Below are 23568 nucleotides of genomic sequence, written 5' to 3'. Positions count from 1 at the left end.
CAGAGAATCCAAGTTGCTTTTGAGCCAGATACACCAACTTGTACTTTTTCAGAATCTTTTTTTAGAATCTTTGAAATTACTTGCTTCTCTTTAGTGTTGGTGTCTCGCAGCTCTGACACTAGAGTATTGTGGAACAATATAGTGTCTTCCTGAGATCACATTTCTTTGACTTCATTTGTTGTTTTGATTTTGATTGTGGCGATTCTTGTGGTTTGAGCTTATTTGACAGTCTTTCATATCGTTTTTTATATTTCTCCATATTTCGTTTTGCTCTCTCCAACATCAGGTTGGCTTCACACAGATCTCTGTAGACTTTACTTCTGTTTCTGTTCACCTTTTTTCGTCCTCTTTGTTGTGGGGTTTCTTGTGGTGTAGGCTGATTGGGACTTTCACATCTGGCAATAGGGACAGGGACAGCATTGTGTTGCTCAGGTTGTTGTGTTGGTGACACTGGTTGGCCTATTCACTGTTAGGTAGTCATCCATATTTCATATTTGCTTATCGTTTGTTCTTTTGTTTCTTTGATTGATTCGCCATTGATGCCTTTTAATGTGTGCATTTGGGCAGCTGAGATATGCATTGCAGCTTACCCGTCTCTTTTCTCTTTTTATACCGCTCTTTTTCTTTTTGAAAGTATCTTTGATATTGTTCTGGATCATCTTTAAGTCTGTCTCTGTATGCTTTTGACCTTTGGCCTGTTGATTTAGGTGCCATGGTGAAGACACTAGCATAAACAAATACAAAAACCAATAAATAAATAAATAAATAAATAAATAACAATAAATATCAGTTATAAATGAGACACAACATATATTTACATATACATATACATACAAGTAATGTTATCCAAAAAAAAAAAGCTATAAACAGATATCTTTGTCATTACCACCACACGTTGTCATTACCACCACACTTCATTGTGTGGCGGTAATGACCGTGATGGTAATGACATTTTCTTACTTTTAAGCTAACAGCTAGCATAACATCAAACTTGCTTATATTCAATTCTTAGCTAGCTAGCAATGTACTCAATGTACCTACAAATATGAAGAAGTTTGACTAAGATTCAAAAGCATTATCAAATTATAGTGTGTTTGGTAATGACACACAATAAACATATTCTGTAGTATGAGTAAGTAAATGTGAAAATATCTTACATTCCTGGTGATCAAAATGTCAGTCTTCCACTCTGACAGCCATGTGCTCCACTGTCACTACAGGTTGTAATGGGTACCAAAGCAAGGGGCGTAGCCAACACTTCATTGTATTGCAAATAGTTCAACGTGATGGTAATGACACAGATATTAAGGGACAAACCTATTTTGATATTTATTTTTTTCACATATTGTACTTAAGTTAAATATTTGGCAGAGAATCATTGATTCAAATGTAGTTATAGTAATATATACCTAAAAGTATTGTTTTTTAATAGTTTTTTCTAGAGAAATACAAGACCAAACGTTAAAACTCTGGATTGGGACAAGGTGAAAATGGTCAAATTCCAACATTAAACAACAAAAAATAAGATACAAAATTTATGTTTTAAATTGAATAATTAAGTCTAGGTAAGTAATTAATTATACTAATCAATGATAGCATAAAGAAATATATATATATATATATATATATATATATATCAAATATATCCCAGGGACATGAAAATGCCCAAAATCAAATAATCACACAGTACTGCATACGTTTAGTCACCTATGAAGCACTTACCAATCAAATAAATCAATAGGCTAATATTAAATGTGTGTAGTGTAGTGAAGTAACACAGTGGAAAAACAATCGGTCTCTGAATTTGTTGTGTAATTGCTTTTCAATCTTTCCACATTTGGGCGTTTCCACCAAAAGCCTTACCTAGAGACCGTTTCAGTGGAGTTGTGTTTCTAGGGGGACAGCTTGGAGCCAGGTTTACTTACATTCAGCTCTGCAACAAGTTAAACTTTGGTCCATATAGAATGTTTATGTTGCCTAGTTGAAACCGTCTCTATCGACAGCGTTGATAAGAATTGTACTCAAGCTGGACTATGTGGTATTTGGGGTAGAAAAAATATACTTTTACTATTGAATAAAAAGATCCCAAGATAAAATGTTGGCTCCCTGAAACACTCTTTAAAACTAGAAGCAGACATGATCTGATTGGCTGTGGTGGCCCTACCCCCTCACCTCATTTGCAACAGAAAGAAGCATCTTGCATTTGTTTACTTTATCTTAAAAAGTATTTCTTGCAGGGTTTAGTTTGGTTACAAACAAGTGCTAAAGCCTTTGCATATTCGAGGGGTCATCTTTTCTTTTTTCACAAAGGGATGTGAAGCCAATAGTATCAAAGGCATGCTAAACAGTCCTACATTAGAGATACATTACATTTGGCAACCAATGTAATCAAAAAAGTCAACCAACGAGCAAGATTCTTGTACAGGATCTCCTCTCTGGTAAACAAGAATACATTGAAGACTCTGACAGGAGCACTCATTCAAGGGTTCTACGACGCTTGCACCTCATGGTACCAAAGCACCTCAAAGGCCCTAAAAACAAGGCTACAAACATCACAAAACAAACTTGTCAGACTATTGGCCTTACTCCTAAAACCCACCTCACCCCTACCCATTTTGACAACCTAGGATGGCTTAGAGTAGACGAGTACAGCAACTTGCAATGGGCCTGGTCTTCAATATACACTACACCACTAAGATACCCATGTAGATGTCGAAATACTTCCCCAAAGGTCAGTGAAGTCCACGACCACAACACCAGAGGGAGTTCCACAAATCATGTTTAACCCAGATTCGACTCAAACAAGGGACTAAACACGTTTCGCAATTATGCCACAATATTGTGGAACGCCATACCCACAGCTGTAAAGGAATGTGAATCCCTACCCTCCTTCAAAACCGCTCTCAAAGAGCACTTATGGGTGGCTGCAATTAGAAACTGGCCCCGGTAAATGTCCAAATCCCCCCACAAACCCAACCGCCTCCAATGTACAGTTTCTTCCCCTTCGTATGTATATTTATGATCTCTTTTTCACAGTACTATTTGTATGTCATAAATGTCTTGATGAATTGAACCCTTATGTGAACAAGACGAAATACTTTTTCTGCATCCTCTTAGCAGTTGTTTGTATTGAGCCGTACTGTATTGTGCCCATTCTGCAATATGTTAATAAAGTTTTCAATCAATCAATCAATACCCCAAAGTACCACAAAATACCACAAAGTACCCCAAAATACCCCCAAAGTACCCCAAAGTATACCCTAAAATACCAAAAAGTGTCACAAAATACCCCAAAGAACCTCAAAGTTCCCCAAAGTATACCTCAATGTACCACAAAATACTGGCTCAGAGGTAGAGCAGGTCAACTAATGATCATATGGTCAATGGTTTGGTCAGTGGTTTGAATCCCATCTCCTTCTGTTCACATGCCGAAGTGTCCTTGGGCAAGACCCCCAAACCCCCAAACTGAACCCCAAATGACTCCCAATGAGCAGGCTAGCACCTTGCATGGCATCTGGCTGCCATTGCTCTGTGAGTGCATGTGTGAATTGGTGAAGGAGAGGCAATTATAAAGCTCTTTGTGCAGGTAGGAAAGCGCTATATATGTGCAGGCCATTTCCCGTTCCCAAAGTAGCACATATTTTCAAAACAAATGTTTATTTTAATATATTATAATCTCCAAATGTAATAACATCTGTATTGAACACTGAACAAACGGTATAATTATATTTTTAACAAATTCCAGTAATGATGGAAGAAAAGAGACACAGTACATGACAACATATACATCAGTGGCGGCTGCTGACCAAATTTCTTGGTGAAGCACAAAATTATTATATTATATTATATATTAAATTATATTTTTTAAACATCCCCAACGCTGCAACACCCCCATTCCTCCCAGGTGTCAGGCTCCTCATTCGCTTCCATTCATTTTGGGGACCATGTTTAAATATCATACTTCTGAAGTATAAACAAACTATACTGCTGTGACGATTTCAATAAAACAGACCATTCTGAGTCAATGGTACAGCAAAACTGTACATTGGAATATTGGTAAACATATCGGTCAATCCCATTGTCCCGTGGGATTATGCCCCCCCCCCCCTCCCCACGGCGATATTAATATTTGATTAGAAACTCAAGCAAGGCTTGCGGCGACTCATGTGGTCCTTGGGGGCTACCTGGTGCCCGTGCGAACCGTGTTGGTGTATTCATAATCACTGTAAAATATATATATATATATTTTAAATGCACTCACCACACAACAGCCAAAGCAGTGACCGATCTCATCTTCCATTGAATATTGCAGCTTCCTTCTTTCCTTCTCTATTGATATCTCCTCATCACATCTTGGAAATCATAAACATTCCTTCCTTCCTCACTTCCCTAAAGCGTCTTGTTACTCGCTCTGCTCTCGTCCCCCCGCCCCCCTCCTCCTCACGAGCTCCATGTAACACGGAAGTGCAGTGGTCTATGCAGTGGCGGTTGGAATGCCCCACGGGCCCCGAGGCGAGATTGACAGCTCGCCCCCCCCCCCCCCCCCCCGATATTTATTGTATTATTATTATTTTTTCTTTTTTTTTTCTTTTTTCAACACGAAACAAAACATATCACAATACAATAATAATACGTCAAATGTATATACTCTCTTTTCTGGACTCTTTTCGTATCACAAACAGTACTGTATTTGCAAATCTGGTATGTCATGTATAGATGTAGCACTACTGTCTATCTGTATGTCATTATGTTATAATGAATTGAAAATGGGGGACCCTGATGTAAACAAGACGAAAGTGTTTCTCTGGTCTGCATCCCCTTAACAATTGTATGTATTGAGCTGTACTGTATTGTACCCATTCTGCAATCTGTTAAATAAAGTTTTCATTCATTCACCATGACATGTTTAGGTATTTGGCCAGATCCAGCTTGTCTGTGATGAGAGTGTTTTCTGTCTTTATGATTGACTATCATCATTAGATATTTCAGTTTCGTTATTACAGTAGCTGGCTAACAGTACTAACTGGCTAACAGTACTAACTGGCTAACAGTACGTTAGTTGACTAATACCAGAGTCAGAATTGGGTAATAGGCAGACTACTGGCAGTGATGCGACCTATGTTACCACATAACTTTTGTCATCTCTGGTACTATGCAGTGCACTATGCAAAACGGCAAAGAGATAGGTAATGTTCGTTAAGTGCCAAATTACCATCATCATGATACACCCTCACATAATTCACAAAGTGTTCACGTGCGCCACCCATGTGGTAACCTAGAAATACCATAGATTGTGGCTAGGTGGTAACGTATATGTTTTCTATGATCACTATGAATTGAAAATGGGGGACCCTGATGTAAACAAGACAAACGTCTTTCTCTGGTCTGCATCCCCTTAACAATTGTGTGTATTGAGCCGTACTGTATTGTACCCATTCTGCAATCTGTTAAATAAAGTTTTCATTCATTCACCATGACATGTTTAGGTATTTGGCCAGATCCAGCTTGTCTGTGATGAGAGTGTTTTCTGTCTTTATGATTGACTATCATCATTAGATATTTCAGTTTCGTTATTACAGTAGCTGGCTAACAGTACTAACTGGCTAACAGTACTAACTGGCTAACAGTACGTTAGTTGACTAATACCAGAGTCAGAATTGGGTAATAGGCAGACTACTGGCAGTGATGCGACCTATGTTACCACATAACTTTTGTCATCTCTGGTACTATGCAGTGCACTATGCAAAACGGCAAAGAGATAGGTAATGTTCGTTAAGTGCCAAATTACCATCATCATGATACACCCTCACATAATTCACAAAGTGTTCACGTGCGCCACCCATGTGGTAACCTAGAAATACCATAGATTGTGGCTAGGTGGTAACGTATATGTTTTCTATGATCACTATGAATTGAAAATGGGGGACCCTGATGTAAACAAGACAAACGTCTTTCTCTGGTCTGCATCCCCTTAACAATTGTGTGTATTGAGCCGTACTGTATTGTACCCATTCTGCAATCTGTTAAATAAAGTTTTCATTCATTCACATTACGTTAGTTAGCATCCAAGCTACCGTGATAACGTTAGTAGTTAGCTTACCTGCAATAATGTTGTCATCGTCCTGGACAGATAAGACTTGTTAAATCATAATATATCCACACTTTGTGCTGGTCCTCGGTAAATGTCCCCTTTAGCTGCTCGGCGTCGTCGGATTTTAATACACCATGGTAGCGGTGGTGATGTTTCAGGTGACTTATTATGTTGGACATAGCTTGCGATATTTTTCTCTGATGTCGCGTTCACGTTACGTGGGAAGAAGCGGAAGAACCAGAGGACATCTCGTTGCTACAACTAGGAAGCCTTCACGCATTGACTCGATCAAAACGCCCACATCCATACTTCCGCAATTCGTGACGCGAAGTGGGAGATATCGGGGTCTATAAAAAATGAAATCCCATATGTCCTAGTAGGAATTACAACTAGGAGGCTGACGTGAATGGTTTTTCCCAGTCGGAAGCTGGTTCTTCCGATTCTTCCCACGTAACGTGAACGCGACATCAGAGAAAAATATCGCTTCCCACCTCCGCGCTGCTTGTGAGACTTACGTGGCTACGTCACAGCCAAGGAAAGGGAGCGCTGGATTTGTTCAAAACGCCCTGTTCCTAAACCACACGCTATCAGTCGTACTCGTACCACAGTACTGGCAAAACGGGAGGAGCCTAGAATCAAAACAAACGCACCAGTCCCAGTTGCCGTTACCAGTTACCGTTCGATCCAGTCCCACACGCGAACGGCAACTCCATTCAGTCCCGGGCCTGGGCCCGGGCCCCCCTCCCGCCAGACGGTGGGCGGGCCCTAAGGCAGCTGCCTCTGCTGCCGCGCCTATAGCTCCGCCCCTGGGTCTATGCCATGTCTCGCAGCTCCTCTCTGATTGAAGCTCAGACCGTCGAGGGCTGTCAATCATTCAACCCGCGTTCGTGAGTAGCGTGTGCCAAGTTGCACGGGCAGGGCTTAGATGACTCAAATAGCCTATTTTGATTGGATAATAGAATAAAAATATCAACCAGTGCAGGGAAAGTTGCACTTGAGTGATTGACAGCTAGCCATTACTGACTGCAGGCCTGATCAGAGAGCTCAGAGCTGTCACTTTTGGTCATTTTTGAAGAAAAAAATAAATTCACTGGCATTTTTTAAATAATAATTAAAAAAAAATATATATATATATATGTAAATTAATAATAATTATGAATTATGAGTGAATTTGTGTTTCACGTGTTGTCATGGAATAACCTCCACTGATATACATACATACACACACACACACACACACACACACACACACACACACACACACACACACACACACACACACACACACACATTAGGTTCGCTACGGTTCCTAATTTATGCAAATGACATAAGATAAGAGATATTCCTTTATTGATCCCCTTGGGGAAATTCAGGCATCATAGCAGCATGGGGGGGAGGGGGGGGGGTACAGGTAGTAAAACAACACAGTATACAGGTAGTAAAAGACAACACAGGCAGTGTAAACAATTTGATCAATATGGTCAATATAATTTACTATCTGACTAGCTGAGGAATATTCACATTATTCACAGTGTCACATGAGGTGCAGTATGCAAGAGGTAGTGTTATAATTTACTATCTACTGAGTATACATTAATCAAAGTACCAGGGTAGTCTACTTTGTCCCCCTTGGGTTCCTATAAGTCCCAGGTCAATGTCTGGTAGCAGTCGCTGTCGCTGCCCCCTGTTGTGGGGCCTGGAGGCTGCTAGTCGCTGCCCACTGTTGTGGAGCCTGATGGCCGCTGGTATGAAGGACTGTCCGAGGCGGTTAGTTGAGTGTCGGGGGGGGATGAGTCTGTGGCTGAACGAGCTTCTCATCTTGACTAGCTCGTCGTAGAGGGGGTGGTAGGGGTTCTCCATGATGGCATCCAGCTTCCTTATCATCCCCCTCGTCAGCTTGTGACTGCAACTTGTTCCTGTTTGCGGACGACTCAGCCCTGCTGGTCTCTGACAAGAACAAGTTACAGGTTGAAAAAACCCTCAGCTCAGAACTAGGTAAAATCTGCATATGGCTCGCTGATAACAAACTAACATTACACATGGGCAAAACAGAGTCCATTCTCTTCGGTTCAAATAACAAACTCAGCAAGACCGAAGGCTTCTCAGTTACAGTGGGTGACAATATTGTCACAAGGAAAGAAGATATTACCTACCTGGGTTCCATCCTAGAGGCAAATCTTTCCTGTGACAAAATGGCATCCAATGTAATAAAAAAAGTCAACCAACGAACACGATTCTTGTACCGGATCTCCTCACTGGTAAACAAGAATACCCTGAAGACTCTGGCAGGAGCACTCATTCAAGGGTACTACGACTATGCTTGCACCTCATGGTACCAAAGCACCTCAAAGGCGCTAAAAACAAAATTACAAACATCTCAAAACAAACTGGTCAGACTACTGCTTGACCTTACTCCTAGAACCCACCTCACACCTACGGGAGACTGCAATTCGAAACTGGCCCCTGTAAATGTCCTAACACAACCCCCCCCCAATGTACAGTAAATTACCAAGTATGGTCTTGTCAATATTCCAATGTACAGTTTTGCTTGTTCAGTTGTACAGTGTCCCCCACCCACCCCTCCGGTGTCAGAGAGCCGCGACCCCCACTATTATAGGAGGTAAAAAAAATTATAATAATAATAATAATAATAATAATAATAATATATATATATATATATATATATATATATATATATATATATATATATATATATATATATATATTTTTTTCTTTTTTTTTTTTTTTTAATAAATGGAAATGTATGGTTGAAACATGCAAATGTTCAAACACACACACACTAATAAGCATTGGAGGCTTTTAACCAGGGCCGGACTGGGGAAATCATTCAGGCCAGGAAATATAGTGCAAAATATAGCCCCAGTCAGGCCACTTTTTAAGCAGGGGGTCTGGGGGTCCCCCACCAGGAATTTTTTTATTACAAAGACTTCATTTCCTGCATTCTGGTGCAGGAATAATTTTATTTGTACCCTTTAAATGCCAGTGTTTGTGATGGCATCACAAATTATTGTTAAAAAACAGGCTAGCATATGTATGATTAGCAACAACACAGATTTGTATGGATTTTCAGTTTTTTTGTAATTGACAAAAAATACAATCTTATTCAACTTCAGCCCTGATCATAACACCACATATTCATTTTATAATTCTAACCATTTAAATGCCAGTGTGTGTGATGGCATATATTAGCAATATATAAAATGCAAAGTAGATTTTTCTGGGGGGGATTATTACAGGCTAGCATGAGTCAATGATTAGCAGTTTTTTGTAAGGGTCCCGCCTCCACCAATCACATGCGGCTCCCTTGTGTGTGTGTGAGAGCAAGAGAGAGAGAGAGATAGTTCTCCAACTTGTGTGAGTTGCAGTGATCTCCTGGTTGTTCCCCACCTAGGTTATCTAACTATTGCGCTGGTGCAACTAGAAACACTGGCCTGGCCTGCTTCTAAGTTCAGTGGCCTGACTGCATAAATTTTTTTTTAATCATCTGGCGACCCCCCCCCCCCCTGAGGACTTTTTCTGTGATCACGGAAAATAAACCTGTGTTAATTTTTTACAACTCGACTCATCTGAGTTCCTACAGCTCACTGTCTCGACTCATTTAGAATATTCCACAACAGTGTTTACAGAGAAGGTTCGAATTCCAGTGGTCATCACCATGCAGATAGTGAAAACAATTTGACCTTTTGACCCTTGGTTAGAGTGGGAGTGTATCGAGCAGGGCTGTCTCTGTTCAAACCTGCATTGGGGTGAAACACTCTTTACCTCAAGGTTGAACCCAAGACATACTGTCTTGTCTTGTCACAATGCTGTTCAAAGCATTTTTCTTTCTCTGGGCCTTTGCAACTGCTGCTGCTGGTAAGTTATTCTCTATGTATTTTTTACCCTTTTATGATATTGTTTTTAATGTTTTCTCAGAATTCTATTGTCGGAAAATCCAAAAACTCCATAGGTGTTTGTGGCCATTGTTACATTGTGATTCATTCAAGTCATTCAACCTTTATTTAAACTCGAGGGACACGGAGGTTTTCCCTAATTTACAGTGACGTTGAGTATCCTACTAAAAGAGATAGAATAACACAAAGGTAAAACAAAGATAAAATCTATTGAAAATAAGACAAAAACAAGAAACAGGAAAAGCAGACTAAAAACAATTACAAAATGATATACAAGGGTTAGATTCAGATCTCATGAAAGGGTCAAAGCTTTATTTACTTGAAAATAATGTTACAAGTTGTTTTCCAATGAGAGGAAAAGCCTATTGTCTTTTGTCATTTTTGAAAAAGTCTTCCTTGAGAAGGAGGAAGCGCACGTGGTGTTGCACAGGTCCCGGCGTGCCAACACCGGCTTCCTGGAGGAGCTGAAAGCAGGCAACCTGGAGAGGGAATGCGTCGAGGAGATATGTGACTATGAAGAGGCTCGGGAGGTCTTTGAGGATGACGAGAAAACGGTAACGTTTTATTGATCAATGACTCTATGTAACAACCCATCATCTACACTCATTGCACACACATCCACATGCACACACTCACTTACACTCAACTTATTAACACTCACTTTAGACACTTTAATCTATTAAAGAGATTTGCACTACATTCTAGTTTTGTACCTCATTGTCTGCATTTGTACTTCACTGTTTAGTCATTTTTACTCACTGTACTTAGATTGTATATTGTATTGTATATTCCTCTTTTACTTACTTTTTACTTACTTTTTTTTCTGTATGAAGCACACTCTCAGCGGCTCATAAAGAACCAAGCATTTCACCATTCAGCATGTATTTTATTGTGACAACTAATAAACAAACTTGAAACTTGAAACTTGATTGTCTCCACATCATATACTACTACTAACCTTCATACTGTCTTCTATAATGCACTTTGCTACTAGGTAATCTACCTTGCCTATACTATATCACTACCTAGTACCTACTATGCTAATATGTCTATGCTTCTATGCCTATATTACTACCTACTATCCTAATACTGTATGTCTATACTAATATGCACTCAAGACTGTAGCACTCAAGTTTGACACTGACAAACAATCTTACTGCCAGAGTTGTACCCTTCCTGCTGACTTGTTGTACATAACTTGTAAGTCGCTTTGGATAAAAGCATCAGCTAAATGACACAATTTAAATGTATCTTTTAGAATACTATTTAATTTGGTACCATTTCATACACATTTACATTTCTATATCAATAACTCTTGTTTTGTTTTTACAGAAGCAATTTTGGTTGACATACAATGGTGAGTAAACTCAATTCATTTTTGGATATACAGGTGTATATATACATAGCATATATAGGGGGGGGGGGGCATATTGTAACAGCGGGGGGGCATACATAAATAAAATATAGGCTTCAGAAAACGAATTTCCCGCAAACCAACACACATTTCAAAACATGAGTGCGCATAAGAGATAAGACAGTCCCTCTCTCTCTCTTTCTCTCTCTCACGTCACAAACACACTCGCGTCTCACACACACAAATTAAACAGTATGAAATAGGCCGAGGCTGGGCTTAAATTCATTAACAAGTGAAAGTATTATTAATAATAACAAGGGGCAAGGCGGCTTAAATTAAACAGTATGAGTCGTATTACTTACCCATTAGAAGAGTTGGAGGCGGCGAGTCGTGGCACTGAATCTCCTCAGGACGGTCTTTTGCAACTTCAAACTCTGCCTCAGTTATAGGCGATCCATTATATTATCCATTATTATTATTATGACATATTATGATTATAGACCACGTTAGCTTCTGCTGTAACAGATGCAGCTGCAGCGGCAGTACCGGGCGCTTCTTGGCAGACTTCGTCTTCATGGCGCCTTACCGAAAGCTCTTCAACGTTAGATATTGGAGGACCGTCACCAGGGAGGAGGCCGTGAAGAAGCCGTAGGTGCCCCCCCTGCACCATGCATGGCATGCAACCATTTTCGTATATACATTTTATGTCCGTCTCCAAGTGTTATATTTTACCCACTGACTCTATTGTACTTTTCATGCTCACTCAAGTCACGCAGTCACGCTCTGACTACCCTACCCATTTAAGACTTTTTTTGTTTAATTTCGTTTAATATTAGGCTAAATAGCCTATTTATAAAGGAAAACATCAGACTTTTACTATAATAATTTTTTTTTTTTTTTATTATTTAATTTTTTTATAACAATTGCCCATGACGTTTGGAGGGGCACAGTGCGCCATCTGGGGGGGCATGGCCCGCGAATGCCCCCCCATGGCGCCGACACTGCTTAAAGGGGAACTACGAACAATTTCAGAATTCATACTGCCATGTTATTCCTCTGGTCTAAGACAGTACAATAATATTAGTGAAAATGAGCAACTGTCTCCCAAATCCCAAAGACTAGAGTGCTAAAACACAAATGTGTGATGTCATCAAGTATAAAGTCTGAAGCTGCTCCATAGACAATGAATTGGGAAAGATCTTTATAAATGACACTCCGAGCACCCAGGGGAATGTTCTGAGTTCATAGGTAAATTTTCTGTTTCAAAACTAAGAACACTACTATAGAATAAAGCTCATTTGGATATAAAAAAAAAGAGAAAATAAAAGCTCTGTGGGTCCACAAAATCAGTCTCAATGGAGCAGCTCCAGACTTTATACTTGATGACATCACAAGTTTGATTCTTCTCTGATTTTGGGAGAGAGTTTTGGGAGAGAGTAGCTCATGTTCACAGATATTAATTGGACTGTCTTGGCCTGGTTCAGCAGCAGTTATACTAAGGATTATCTTTGGAGATGTGTACATGATATACATTTAAGAATGAGTCATTCGCTTTTGGTTAAAAAAAATAAATAAAAAATGTATAGCTATTTTTGAAGATTATAAATGTAAATACATCTTTTTGTAATTTTTTTTTAGAATACTGTTTTGGAGTCTTAATTTTGTTAAGAATATAGGACAGGCATGTATACGCATTATGCTTCAGCCTGTACCTTTTCAGTCACTGCCAAATCAAAGATTGTTGAATGATTGTGCTTATTGTATTGTGTGTGATGACTGAATAAAACTACTACTACTGTATTATCTTTGATATCACTTTTATTTAACAGGTCGCGACCCATGCCTGGCCAATCCCTGCCAAAACAATGGGACTTGTATCTACATGGCCGACTACGTCTGCCAGTGTCCTGAGGGCTTTGAGGGTAAATTCTGTCAAACAGGTAAACAGCCTTGGAGATCATCTGAATAATTTAGCAGCAAGTTACCAGAAGTCGGCGCGGCTGGGTAGCGAAGTGGACTAAGCACTCGCCTACCACCGCAGAGACTCTGGTTCAAATCCAGCTGTCAGCGATACCTCCGGCTTCGTCAGTCGTCAGCGGGTGGGAAGCCAGTGGGGTATGTGTCCTGGTCGTTGTAAACTGCGACTCCTACTGGTTCAGCAGGGAGGGGATATGGGGGAAATAGCGTGAACCTCTGCATGTTACGTTCCCCCAGTGAAACTCCTCGTCAGGTGAAAAGAAGCGGCTGGCGACTCCACATGTATCAGAGGAGGCATGTGGTAGTTCTACACTCTCCCCAGGCCGACAGTGGGGCAATGTGCGCAACGACCAGGAAGGGAATTGGCATAACGACTAAATTGGGATGGGTGAAAAATACAGAAAGCCCAAAAACAATTGAATAAAATAAAAATAAAAGTTACCACAAGTCAACTTGGAAATGTTTGAGAAATATTAAGCTGCTACAAAAGTGTCCCCACCCTCTAGCAACCACCGTTTTCACTAGGAGGCTGAAGTACCCATAAAAAGGCAAAAAGCAGGAATTATGTATTTATTCACAGAATTTACTTGAAAGCGTATACGATTCTTTAGTGTTCATCACAAACTGGCCAATTGTACATGAAACAACGTAGAACAAACTGCCTAGTGCCTCATTAACACACACTGACCACAACTTGATTATTATTAACTATTAATTATGTCCCGGAAAACGTTGTTACCATCTGCAATAAAAGATATATATGTATACTATACATCATGTTTTATCGAATACGATTAAGTTTTCAGTCTGTTCACTTCATTCCAATAATCTTTATTCCAGTAAAATGGGATTGTCAAGCAAAAAAGTATATATATACTGTATACTGTATATATAAATATATATTTTTTATATCAATACTTGGCGCCAGTGTATCAATAACATGTCACAAGAGGAAGTACAATCATATATCACAGTATCGTGATTCCAAACGACCGGAAATCTTACAAGTAGCAGCTTTCACTTGAACCCGTGGTCACCTTCCACAGTGTTTGAAGATACTCTCAAGTGTCTGTATCTCAACGGGGGCTGCCAGCACTTCTGCGACGGCTCCGGACCTCGTCGTAGATGCTCCTGTGCTTCCGGTTACATTCTGGGAGAAGACGGCAGAGAGTGTGTCGCTCAAGGTAAGGTTTGCTGTTGCACTCTCTCCCCTTTTTTTTTATCCACTTTTTCTCCCATTTTTATATTTTTCTCCCATCCCAATTTTCGTATCATCCAATTCAACCCTCCCCTGTCTTTGAACGTTGTTTCATACCTCCCACAAGCCGGCTGCAATGTGGACTAAGTCATACATAGCACGAGTCCCCTCCGATACTCGAGGTAACAGCAGTCGCATCTTTCCACCTGCGTGGCTCGATCTTTCAGCGTCAGGGGTCTGGGCTTTGGAGGGGCCCCGCCCCCGTCGATTCCTGATTCTACTGTGCAGGCGCACCAACCGACCTGTAGGAGTCGCTGTCCACAACGCCCGATCCCCACCCATCAGTTTCCCTCCCCCTAATACTGCCAATGTGTATTAGTGCGGACGACCAGCTAAACTGAAAGCAATGTGGAGCACTGGGCTCGAACAGGGAGGCGTACCTGTTCGAGCCCAGTCTCCAGTATTCGTGGTGAGCGCCTTGCCCACTGCACCACGTAGCCGCCCTTGCACTCTCTCCCTTTAAAGGTAGAATCTGTAATGCTGTCAAACAGTGGCATCTAGGCAAAAGAGCCCTGCTTGGTACTGCACTTTGTTTACTTTTTTGTTTTGTTTTGATGTGATGTGTGGGTTGGATTTGAATGGCTATAGGGGAGGGGTTGCTACTGTTGACCACACCACAGGCTCTGCCAAGAGAGGTCTGGAGAAATACACTAAACTCCAACCCACATATGAGACCAAAACAAAAACATTTAAACAAAGTGCAATACCAAGCGGGGCTTTTTCGCCTAGAGGTCACTATTTTGACGGCATTACAGATACTACCTTTAAGTGCCTGTGAAATGATGACTTGTTCATCGTGTTACCTTGTGCCTGTGTACCTATGGAGAGAGTCCATCTCACAGCACCGAAACCACACTGGTCAAAGTCATCAATGACCTCCTCATCTCCGCTGATGCTGGTGCCCTCAACATCCTGATCCTACTTGATCTTAGTGCAGCCTTTGACACAGTGTGTCACTCCATCCTCCTCCAAAGGCTGCACCAACTGGGTGTTGAAAGCTCAGCACTTGACTGGTTCACCTCCTACCTCACAGACAGACATCAGTTCATCTCCCTCTCCCTCTATGGCCACACTTCTTCCACCTCCTCGGTCACACAGGGGGTCCCCCAAGGCTCAGTCCTCGGCCCCCTGCTCTTCATCCGCAAATACAACCTCCACTTCCACTGCTACGCCGACGACACCCAAATCTACATCAGCACACAATCCCCCCACAACCCACCCCTCAGCCACATCGAGTCCTGCATATCAGAACTCCAAACCTGGCTGACCCACAACCTCCTCAAAACTAAATAGCGACAAGACAGAACTTTTCATCATCGGCACCAACACCACCCTCAGCAGATCCTTACCCATCACACTCACCATTAACGACTCAACCATCACCCCCTCCCCCGTAGTTCGCAACCTCTGCGTCATCCTGGACCCCACCCTCTCATTCGACCCCCATGTCCGCTCCATCGTCAAAACGTCCTACTTTCACCTCCGCAACATCGCCAAAATCAGACACTGCCTCTCCCCCCCTGCCGCTGAAACCCTCATACACACCTTCATCTCCTCCCGCCTCAACTACTGCAACTCCCTCCTCACTGGCATCACCTCCCATAAACCTCCATAAACTTCAGATGGTCCAAAATTCAGCTGCCCGCCTCCTCACCAACACCCGGTCCCGTGACCACATCACTCCTGTCCTCCACTCTCTCCACTGGCTCCCGATCAAGGAACGCATAAACTTCAAAACACTACTCCTCACTTTCAAAGCCCTCCATAGCCTGCCCCCCCCTACCTGACTGTCCTCCTTCTCCCCTACCGCCCCACCCGTTCCCTCCGGTCCTCTTCCACTGCTTCCCTCACTGTCCAGTCATCCAAACTTAAAAGTTTTGGTGACCGGGCATTTTCACGAGCTGCACCCCAACTTTGGAACACCCTCCCTCAGACTGTCCAAGACTCTCCCTCACTCTCCACCTTCAAATCCCGACTCAAAACCTACCTGTTCTCCCAAGCATACAACCTTCCCTACCCATAACCACCCTCCTCCAACCTACCACCTCCCCTTCCCCACTTTCTCTCCATCTCCTGTCCCCCCCCCCCCCCTCCCCTCGGTTTCCTTACTTCCCTGACTGTTTCCCTACTGGACTCTGTATTTGTTACTTGTTACCCGTGGTTTTATGTCCTGCGTATTCATACTGTTGCTTATTCCCTGTGGTTCTTTGTTTTCTCTGTTCATTTGTTTTGCTCATTGTCAGCGTCTTTGGGTTCTTGAAAAGCACTTTATAAATAAAATGTATTATTATTATTATTATTATTATTATTATTATTATTATTATTATTATTATTATTATTATTATTATTATTATTATTATTATTATTATTATTATTATTATTATTATTATCATTATTATTATTATTAGAGTCGCCAGGAACGTTCTGGATGAAGTCTTCATCTCACAGTTGAGGTCATAGTGGGGCTTGAGGTCTCCAGCGAGGTTAAAGGAACACATTTTGGGAAATGTGCTTACTGTCTTGTCCAGAGTCAGACAAGAAGAATAGATACCAATTTCCTCTCTGTCCGTTCGGTAGAATGCTATCCAGCTGCAAGCTAGCCTAGCTTAGCACAAATTAATGGAAGCGGATACGGACCGCTAGCCTAGCTTAAAACTCTGGGAGAGGTGTTTGTACTTTAACCCAGAATGTCCCTGGCAATTCTCTCATCTACTATGCAGCCATATATGTACCAATGCATGCCAAAACACTTAATTTCACAGATCTCCCTGGGTGAAACTACCCAGGTTTGATTCCTGTGCTTACTAGCATGAAGGGCAGCAAAATTACAGATGGAGAATATCTTGTTTTGATCAAAGGGCAGTATCTCTGAGCAGTGAATTAACATACTTATGTGTCATCTGACCATTTAGTCCAGTATCCATGTGGTCAGATCCCCACAGAAGACCCCGATCCAAATCAAACAGTCCAAGGCAACACCAGGCTGGTTGGAGCGAACCACTGTCACAAAGGAAACTGTCCATGGCAGGTAGGGATGCAACGGTGTATGAGATTAATCTGGTATGATTATAGTCTGAGCCGAGGAATGATCACAGCTTCATGGTAGCACAATTTAATCAACCTAGTGGTAGGAAACTTCATTGGGTTCCTTTAAAGCGGCAATAACTGTTTTCTGACCACTAGGGGGTCATGAGTCGCTTGTCACATTATGAACATGAAAATGTCTTACTGGCACAATCTTTTAACAAAAAATAATTTAAAGAAATATATAAGATTTCAACTACAATACATAACTTTCTCTTTTCCTGCTTTTCAAACAAGGTAGGTAAATACACCTACAAACACAATACTATTCAGACAGCACAACATTGATTCACTGAAAAAATGCTTCTTAAATGCATAGGTTTATAAACTAATATAAAATACAAAGAACATAAATGATGGAATGACAACAGAGTGGCTGCTGGTAGCGCAGGGTTGTTTGAGTAGGACACCAGGAGGACATTTTGAAAATATGAAAAATAATGTCAGAAAATGGTTATTGCCACTTTAAAGGTGCTATAGATAACATTGAGCCACTAGATGTCCCACTAGAGCACCAGCATGTCAGCATGTCTCAAACCAGAAGTAAGGTAAGTAAGTAACGCAACATGTAATTAACAACATTCATTTTGGACCCGCCAATTTTATTTTGTTTTTTATAAATTCATGAATTGATTGATTGATTGATTGAAAAGTTTATTAACAGATTGCAGAATGGGTACAGTACAGTACAGCTCAATACATACAATTGTTAAGGGGATGCAGACCAGAGAAAGACTTTCGTCTTGTTTACATCAGGGTCCCCCATTTTCAATTCATCATAACATATATGACATACATGACATACAGATAGACAGTACTGCTACATCTATACATTTATGACATATCAGATTTGCAAATACCGTACTGTTTGTGATACAAAAGTGTCCAGAAAAGGAGTGTATATACATTTGGCATAGAAACTGTACATTGGAGGAGGTTGGTTGGGTGGGGTGGGGTTGGGTGGGTTGGGTGAGGGCTGTACATTGGAGGTTGGGGGGGGGGGGGGGGGTTGGGTAGGGGACACACACACATTTTACACTGTACATTGGAATATTGACAAAGCCTTACTTGGTCATTTACTGTACAACTAGGTTAGGACATTTGTAGGGGCCAGTTTCGAATTGCAGTCTCACGTAGGTGTTTTTTGAGAGTGTTTTTGAAAGTGGGTAGTGATTCACATTCCTTTACAGCTTTAGGTAGGGCGTTCCACATTGATGTGGCATAATTGCGAAACGTGTTTAGTCCCTTGTTTGAGCCGAATCTGGGTTTTACATGATTTGTGGAGCTCCCTCTGGTGTTGTGATCGTGGTATTCACTGACCTTTGGGAAGTATTTTGACATGTACATGGGTACCTTGGTCGCGTAGTGTATCTTGTAGACCAGGCCCATTGCAAGTTGCTGTACTCTGTCGTCTACTCTAAGCCATCCTAGGTTGTCAAAGTGGGCAGGGGTGAGGTGGGTTCTAGGAGTCAGGTCAAGTAGTAGTCTGACTAGCTTGTTTTGAGATGTTTGTAATTTGTTTTTTAGTGCCTTTGAGGTGCTTTGGTACCATGAGGTGCAAGCATAGTCGTAGTACCCTTGAATGAGTGCTCCTGCTAGAGTCTTCAGGGTATTCTTGTTTACCAGAGAGGAGATCCGGTACAAGAATCGCCTTCGTTGGAATCAAAATAAAATTGGGGGGAAAAGCAATACTTTTATTCTGCATCTTTCTAAAAGCACTGTGGATGCCCTATTTAAAAAGAAATTTGTATCATTAGTCTACATGACATTTATATCTATAGCACCTTTAAGTATTGTCCAAGTAAAAAACTTATGTAACAAATGCTCCCCAGTGTAAATGACTAGTTTAGAGTGATCTGGTGATTACATCATGTCCAAGCAGGTTCTCATGAAAATGTTTCGCTAAATTGATCCTATTGCCCCAAGAGAGGCACACTTCACCACAACTCTTAACCTGTAACTTAGGCCATCTGTCACAGGCCCTCATTCATTCACTCACTCACTCGTTAATTTTCCTTTGGGCTTCAGATTCTGGTTAAGTACAATGGCAGCAGTCACTGTGGAGGAGTCTTGGTCCATCCTCAGTGGATTGTCACGGCTGCACACTGTGTCCACATGAAAGACGCTAGACTCCTGACTGTGGTGGCAGGTAATTTGTTCTGCATGTGTGTGTGTGTGTTTGTGCCTTTTTATGAGTGCAATAGTATGATGAGTTACAGCTCTGCAGGCTGATCAACAAGTGTTGACTCCTTGTTGACAGTCATCCAACATACTGTTGACAAGTTACTGACATACTATTGATCAAACTAAAGTGTTACCATCAGATATGAGAAATACATAGAAAGTAATCAAATAAACCCTGTACTCTCAATAACAAAGAACCATTTTGTCTAGTAAAGTAGCCTTTTTATAAAAGTGTCTCACTCATCTGACTGGTTCATTCCTGTTACCAGGGGAATACAACCTGGAAGAGGAGGAGGGAACAGAGCAGAGGTTCAACGTCTCTGGAGTAATCACCCACGAGCATTATGACCCGGCTACGGGCGACAGCGACATCGCCATGTTGTTCCTGGACCGGCCAGTGACCCTCGGCCGCCACGCCATCCCCGTCTGCCTGCCTCAGGAGCAGTTCCTCAAGAGCGAGCTGAGGCCGATCCGTTTCCACACCGTCAGCGGCTGGGGCAAGCGCACCAACGGGGGCAACCACCTTGAATCCGACAACCCACCCGCCCCTCCCTCCTCGCCCATCCTCCGCAAACTCTCCGTTCCTATTCTGGCTAACTCCGAATGCACCCAGAAGAGCGGTTTTAACTTCACCGATAAGATGCTGTGCGCTGGGTACATGGAGGGCCAGCAGGAAGCTTGCACGGGGGATGACGGAAGCCCATTGGTCACTCAATACGGGTCCACCCACTTCCTGATGGGCGTGGTCGGCTGGGGGAAGGGCTGTCCGAAAACCGGGTACTACGGGGTGTACACTGACATGGTCCACTTCCTGGATTGGATTGATGTGAATTCTAGGTTGATAGCTCAGATAGAGTTCCAACTCACATAGAGACCAAAACAAACAAATTTAAACAAAGTGTAATACCAAGCGGGGCTTTAGAGGTCACTGTTTTGATGGCATTAAAGATTCTACCTCTACGTGCCTGTGAAATGAAAACTGACTTTTCCATCTTGTTACTTCTTGTGCCTTGTACCAAATGAATGGAAGCAGATACGGACCGCTAGCCTAGCTTACATTTCTGGGAGAGGTGTTTTTGGAAAATTGTAGTATTCGAAAATAAAAGTACTAAACACATTGTGTGAAATGTGTAGGCCTACTGATGACTGCGACAACACAGTCTACTAAATAAATATTAATAAAGGATAAAAAACTGTACATCTGGTTCACTGTGGTAAAACTATCATTTAAGATTTGTATTGTCTTTAAAAATAGAGTGGGCAGTAGGAGGGCTGGGAGGGAGACACATGAGAGAAGGTTTTATATTGAGACAGTAAGAATACTGAGATGGAGACAGAGTAGGAGAGAAGGTTGTATATTGAGACAGTAAAAATACTGAGAAGGAGACAGAGTAGGGAGACACAGGAGAGAAGGTTGTATATTGAGGCAGGAAAGCTGAGAGGGAGACAGAGTAGGGAGACACAGGAGAGAAGGTTCTTTATTGAGACAGTAGGAGGACTGAGAGGGAGACAGAGTAGGGAGACACATGAGAGAATGTTCTTTATTGAGACAATAGGAAGGCTGAGAGGGAGACAGAGTAGGGGAGACACAGGAGAGAATGTTCTTTATTTAGACAGTGGGAAGGCTGAGAGGGAGACAGAGTAGGGGAGACACAGGAGATAATGTTCTTTATTGAGACAATAGGAAGGCTGAGAGGGAGACAGAGTAGGGGAGACACAGGAGAGAATGTTCTTTATTTAGACAGTGGGAAGGCTGAGAGGGAGACAGAGTAGGGAGACACAGGAGAGAAGGTCTTATATTGAGACAGTAGAAAGGGTGAGAGGGAGACAGAGTAGAGGAGACACAGGATAAAAAGTGTCTTTATTGAGACAGTAGGAAGATGATCCAAGGCCAGCAGGGGAACATGTGGTTCCAGATATTGGGGTCACTACACCATCTCTGAGGGCACAAATATACTCCATACAGCCTATTAAACACCACATGAAAGACTAGTGGTCCTATACTCTCTGAAACACAGTCGTTGTGTTGACTGCTGTTTGAGGAGATAAGTTATTGATCCCAGGGGTAAATATTAGTTCAGGGTTTTTGGACCTCAGAACACTGAAATGGCACTAATGTCCTGCCCCTTGTGAAAGCAGCCTGGATTGGCTGACGTTCAGCTTTTCATGTCCAGAACACACAGCAGAGCTACAGGAGATTTGGCACAGTGTGACACGAGTTGTGTCATTTTAACCCTTTCACTACCACACTACAGAAGGTTAACCTTTCACTACCACACTACAGATGGTGTGGTAGTGAAAGGGTTAACCTTCTGTAGTGTGCTTGTGAAAGGGTTAACCCTTTGTCGTGTGGCAGTGAAAGGGTTAAAATGACACAACTCGTGTCACACTGTGCCAAATCTCCTGTAGCTCTGCTGCTATATACCCTTTGGTAGTGTGGTAGTGAAAAGGGTTAAGTGGGTGCTAATCAGGTCTGTCTGTCTGTATCTTAGTAAACACACTGCAGATCCATATTTCACAGTAGCCTCTATATCCCATCATCCAGGATGTTGGCTGTCACTTGTTGGCCAAGCTGCTGAGGTAGATTTTTTTAGGCAACGAGATGGTTCTGGTCCCGAAGAAGAAATTAGACTGGAAACAGATTTCAAAGCAATGGCTTCTAGATTCTCGCTGGTTTATTTCAGTCAGGCAAAGCAAGTTATATATCAACTGGCTTCGTGTCTCGCTCTGCCTTCTGACATAACCCATTATCTCCAGCACCTAGTGTGCTCCGGGGAACAAAACAAATGCACCCACTTGCACGTGACCATGCCACTCCCATGCGCAGTGGCTGCCGCTGGTGCCTTGTAGGTCGCAGTTCTCGTTAATAGGTCGAGTTGAAAATGTAATGCTCTGAGATGCTCTGGAGCAATCTCTCTCTGTCTCTCGGATCAATCAAATCAAATAATTAACACATGTATGTTGTCATTTTAAACAACTCACCATTCATTCATTATGCATCAGCAGCAACACAAACACGCACAGCTCTCTCTCTCTCTCTCTCGCTCTCTCTCTCTCTCGCTCTCTCTCTCTCTCTCAGATGATGTCAGATCCATTCAATAATAAACACATTTGTAAAGCTCGTTATTTTAAACAAGTTACCATTCATTGTCTGAGTGGTTATGTCCCACATGCCGCGAAATTAGAGAGAGAGCGAGAGCGAGAGAGAGAGAGAGAGAGAGAGCGAGAGAGAGAGAGCATTTTAGTAAAGTTACATTTTCAACAAGATTGCTGCTATTTAAACACTTCATGGAAACGGGGTAATGTTAACCTTATGTCGACTGTAGTATTGTATGACCTCGACATAACGTTTAAACGTTAACGTTACTCCGTTTCCATGCAGTAATTATAAAATTGGCCAGCTAAGCTAACGGAGCTAACAGCTAGCAGTAGCTGTAACGTTACAACGTTATGCGGCATCAGTAGACAACGTATCATGTATTAAACTAGAGTTAAGATCGCTAATCTACCTTGTTGTTGGCTTGTAGATAAAGTATATCCACTCCATGGCATTGTCCATCCAGCCTGTGTTGATGTCCATCCATTGTCCATACATGTCCCTCCACACTGCATCCATATATAGCTTGTTGTTAGCCAACAAGCTGTGTGAGTGAAGAGCTGTGTCTTTGTCCATTTCCGCCTCGAACAGCCTGCAAACTACCTGGCG

General features: G+C 41.9%; 1 protein-coding gene across 1 annotated transcript; it reads left to right on the top strand.

The window, feature by feature from the left end:
- Positions 1-3476: 3476 nt before the first annotated feature.
- f7i (coagulation factor VIIi) lies at positions 3477-20733 on the top strand (the record flags this gene model as incomplete). The annotated part of the gene is made up of 8 exons (XM_084317265.1): positions 3477-3531; positions 10396-10559; positions 11338-11362; positions 13189-13299; positions 14383-14520; positions 17507-17622; positions 19707-19827; positions 20132-20733. 8 exons carry the CDS (start codon positions 3477-3479, stop codon positions 20731-20733), a joined length of 1332 nt encoding a protein of 443 aa, XP_084173391.1.
- Between the last annotated feature and the right edge of the window lie 2835 nt (positions 20734-23568).

This window comes from Notolepis coatsorum (assembly GCF_963971535.1).
Source record: "Notolepis coatsorum genome assembly, chromosome: 1".
Classification (NCBI taxonomy): domain Eukaryota; kingdom Metazoa; phylum Chordata; class Actinopteri; order Aulopiformes; family Paralepididae; genus Notolepis; species Notolepis coatsorum.
Note: the sequence above shows the minus strand (reverse complement) of the source record. Positions and strands in the feature narration are given on the sequence as shown.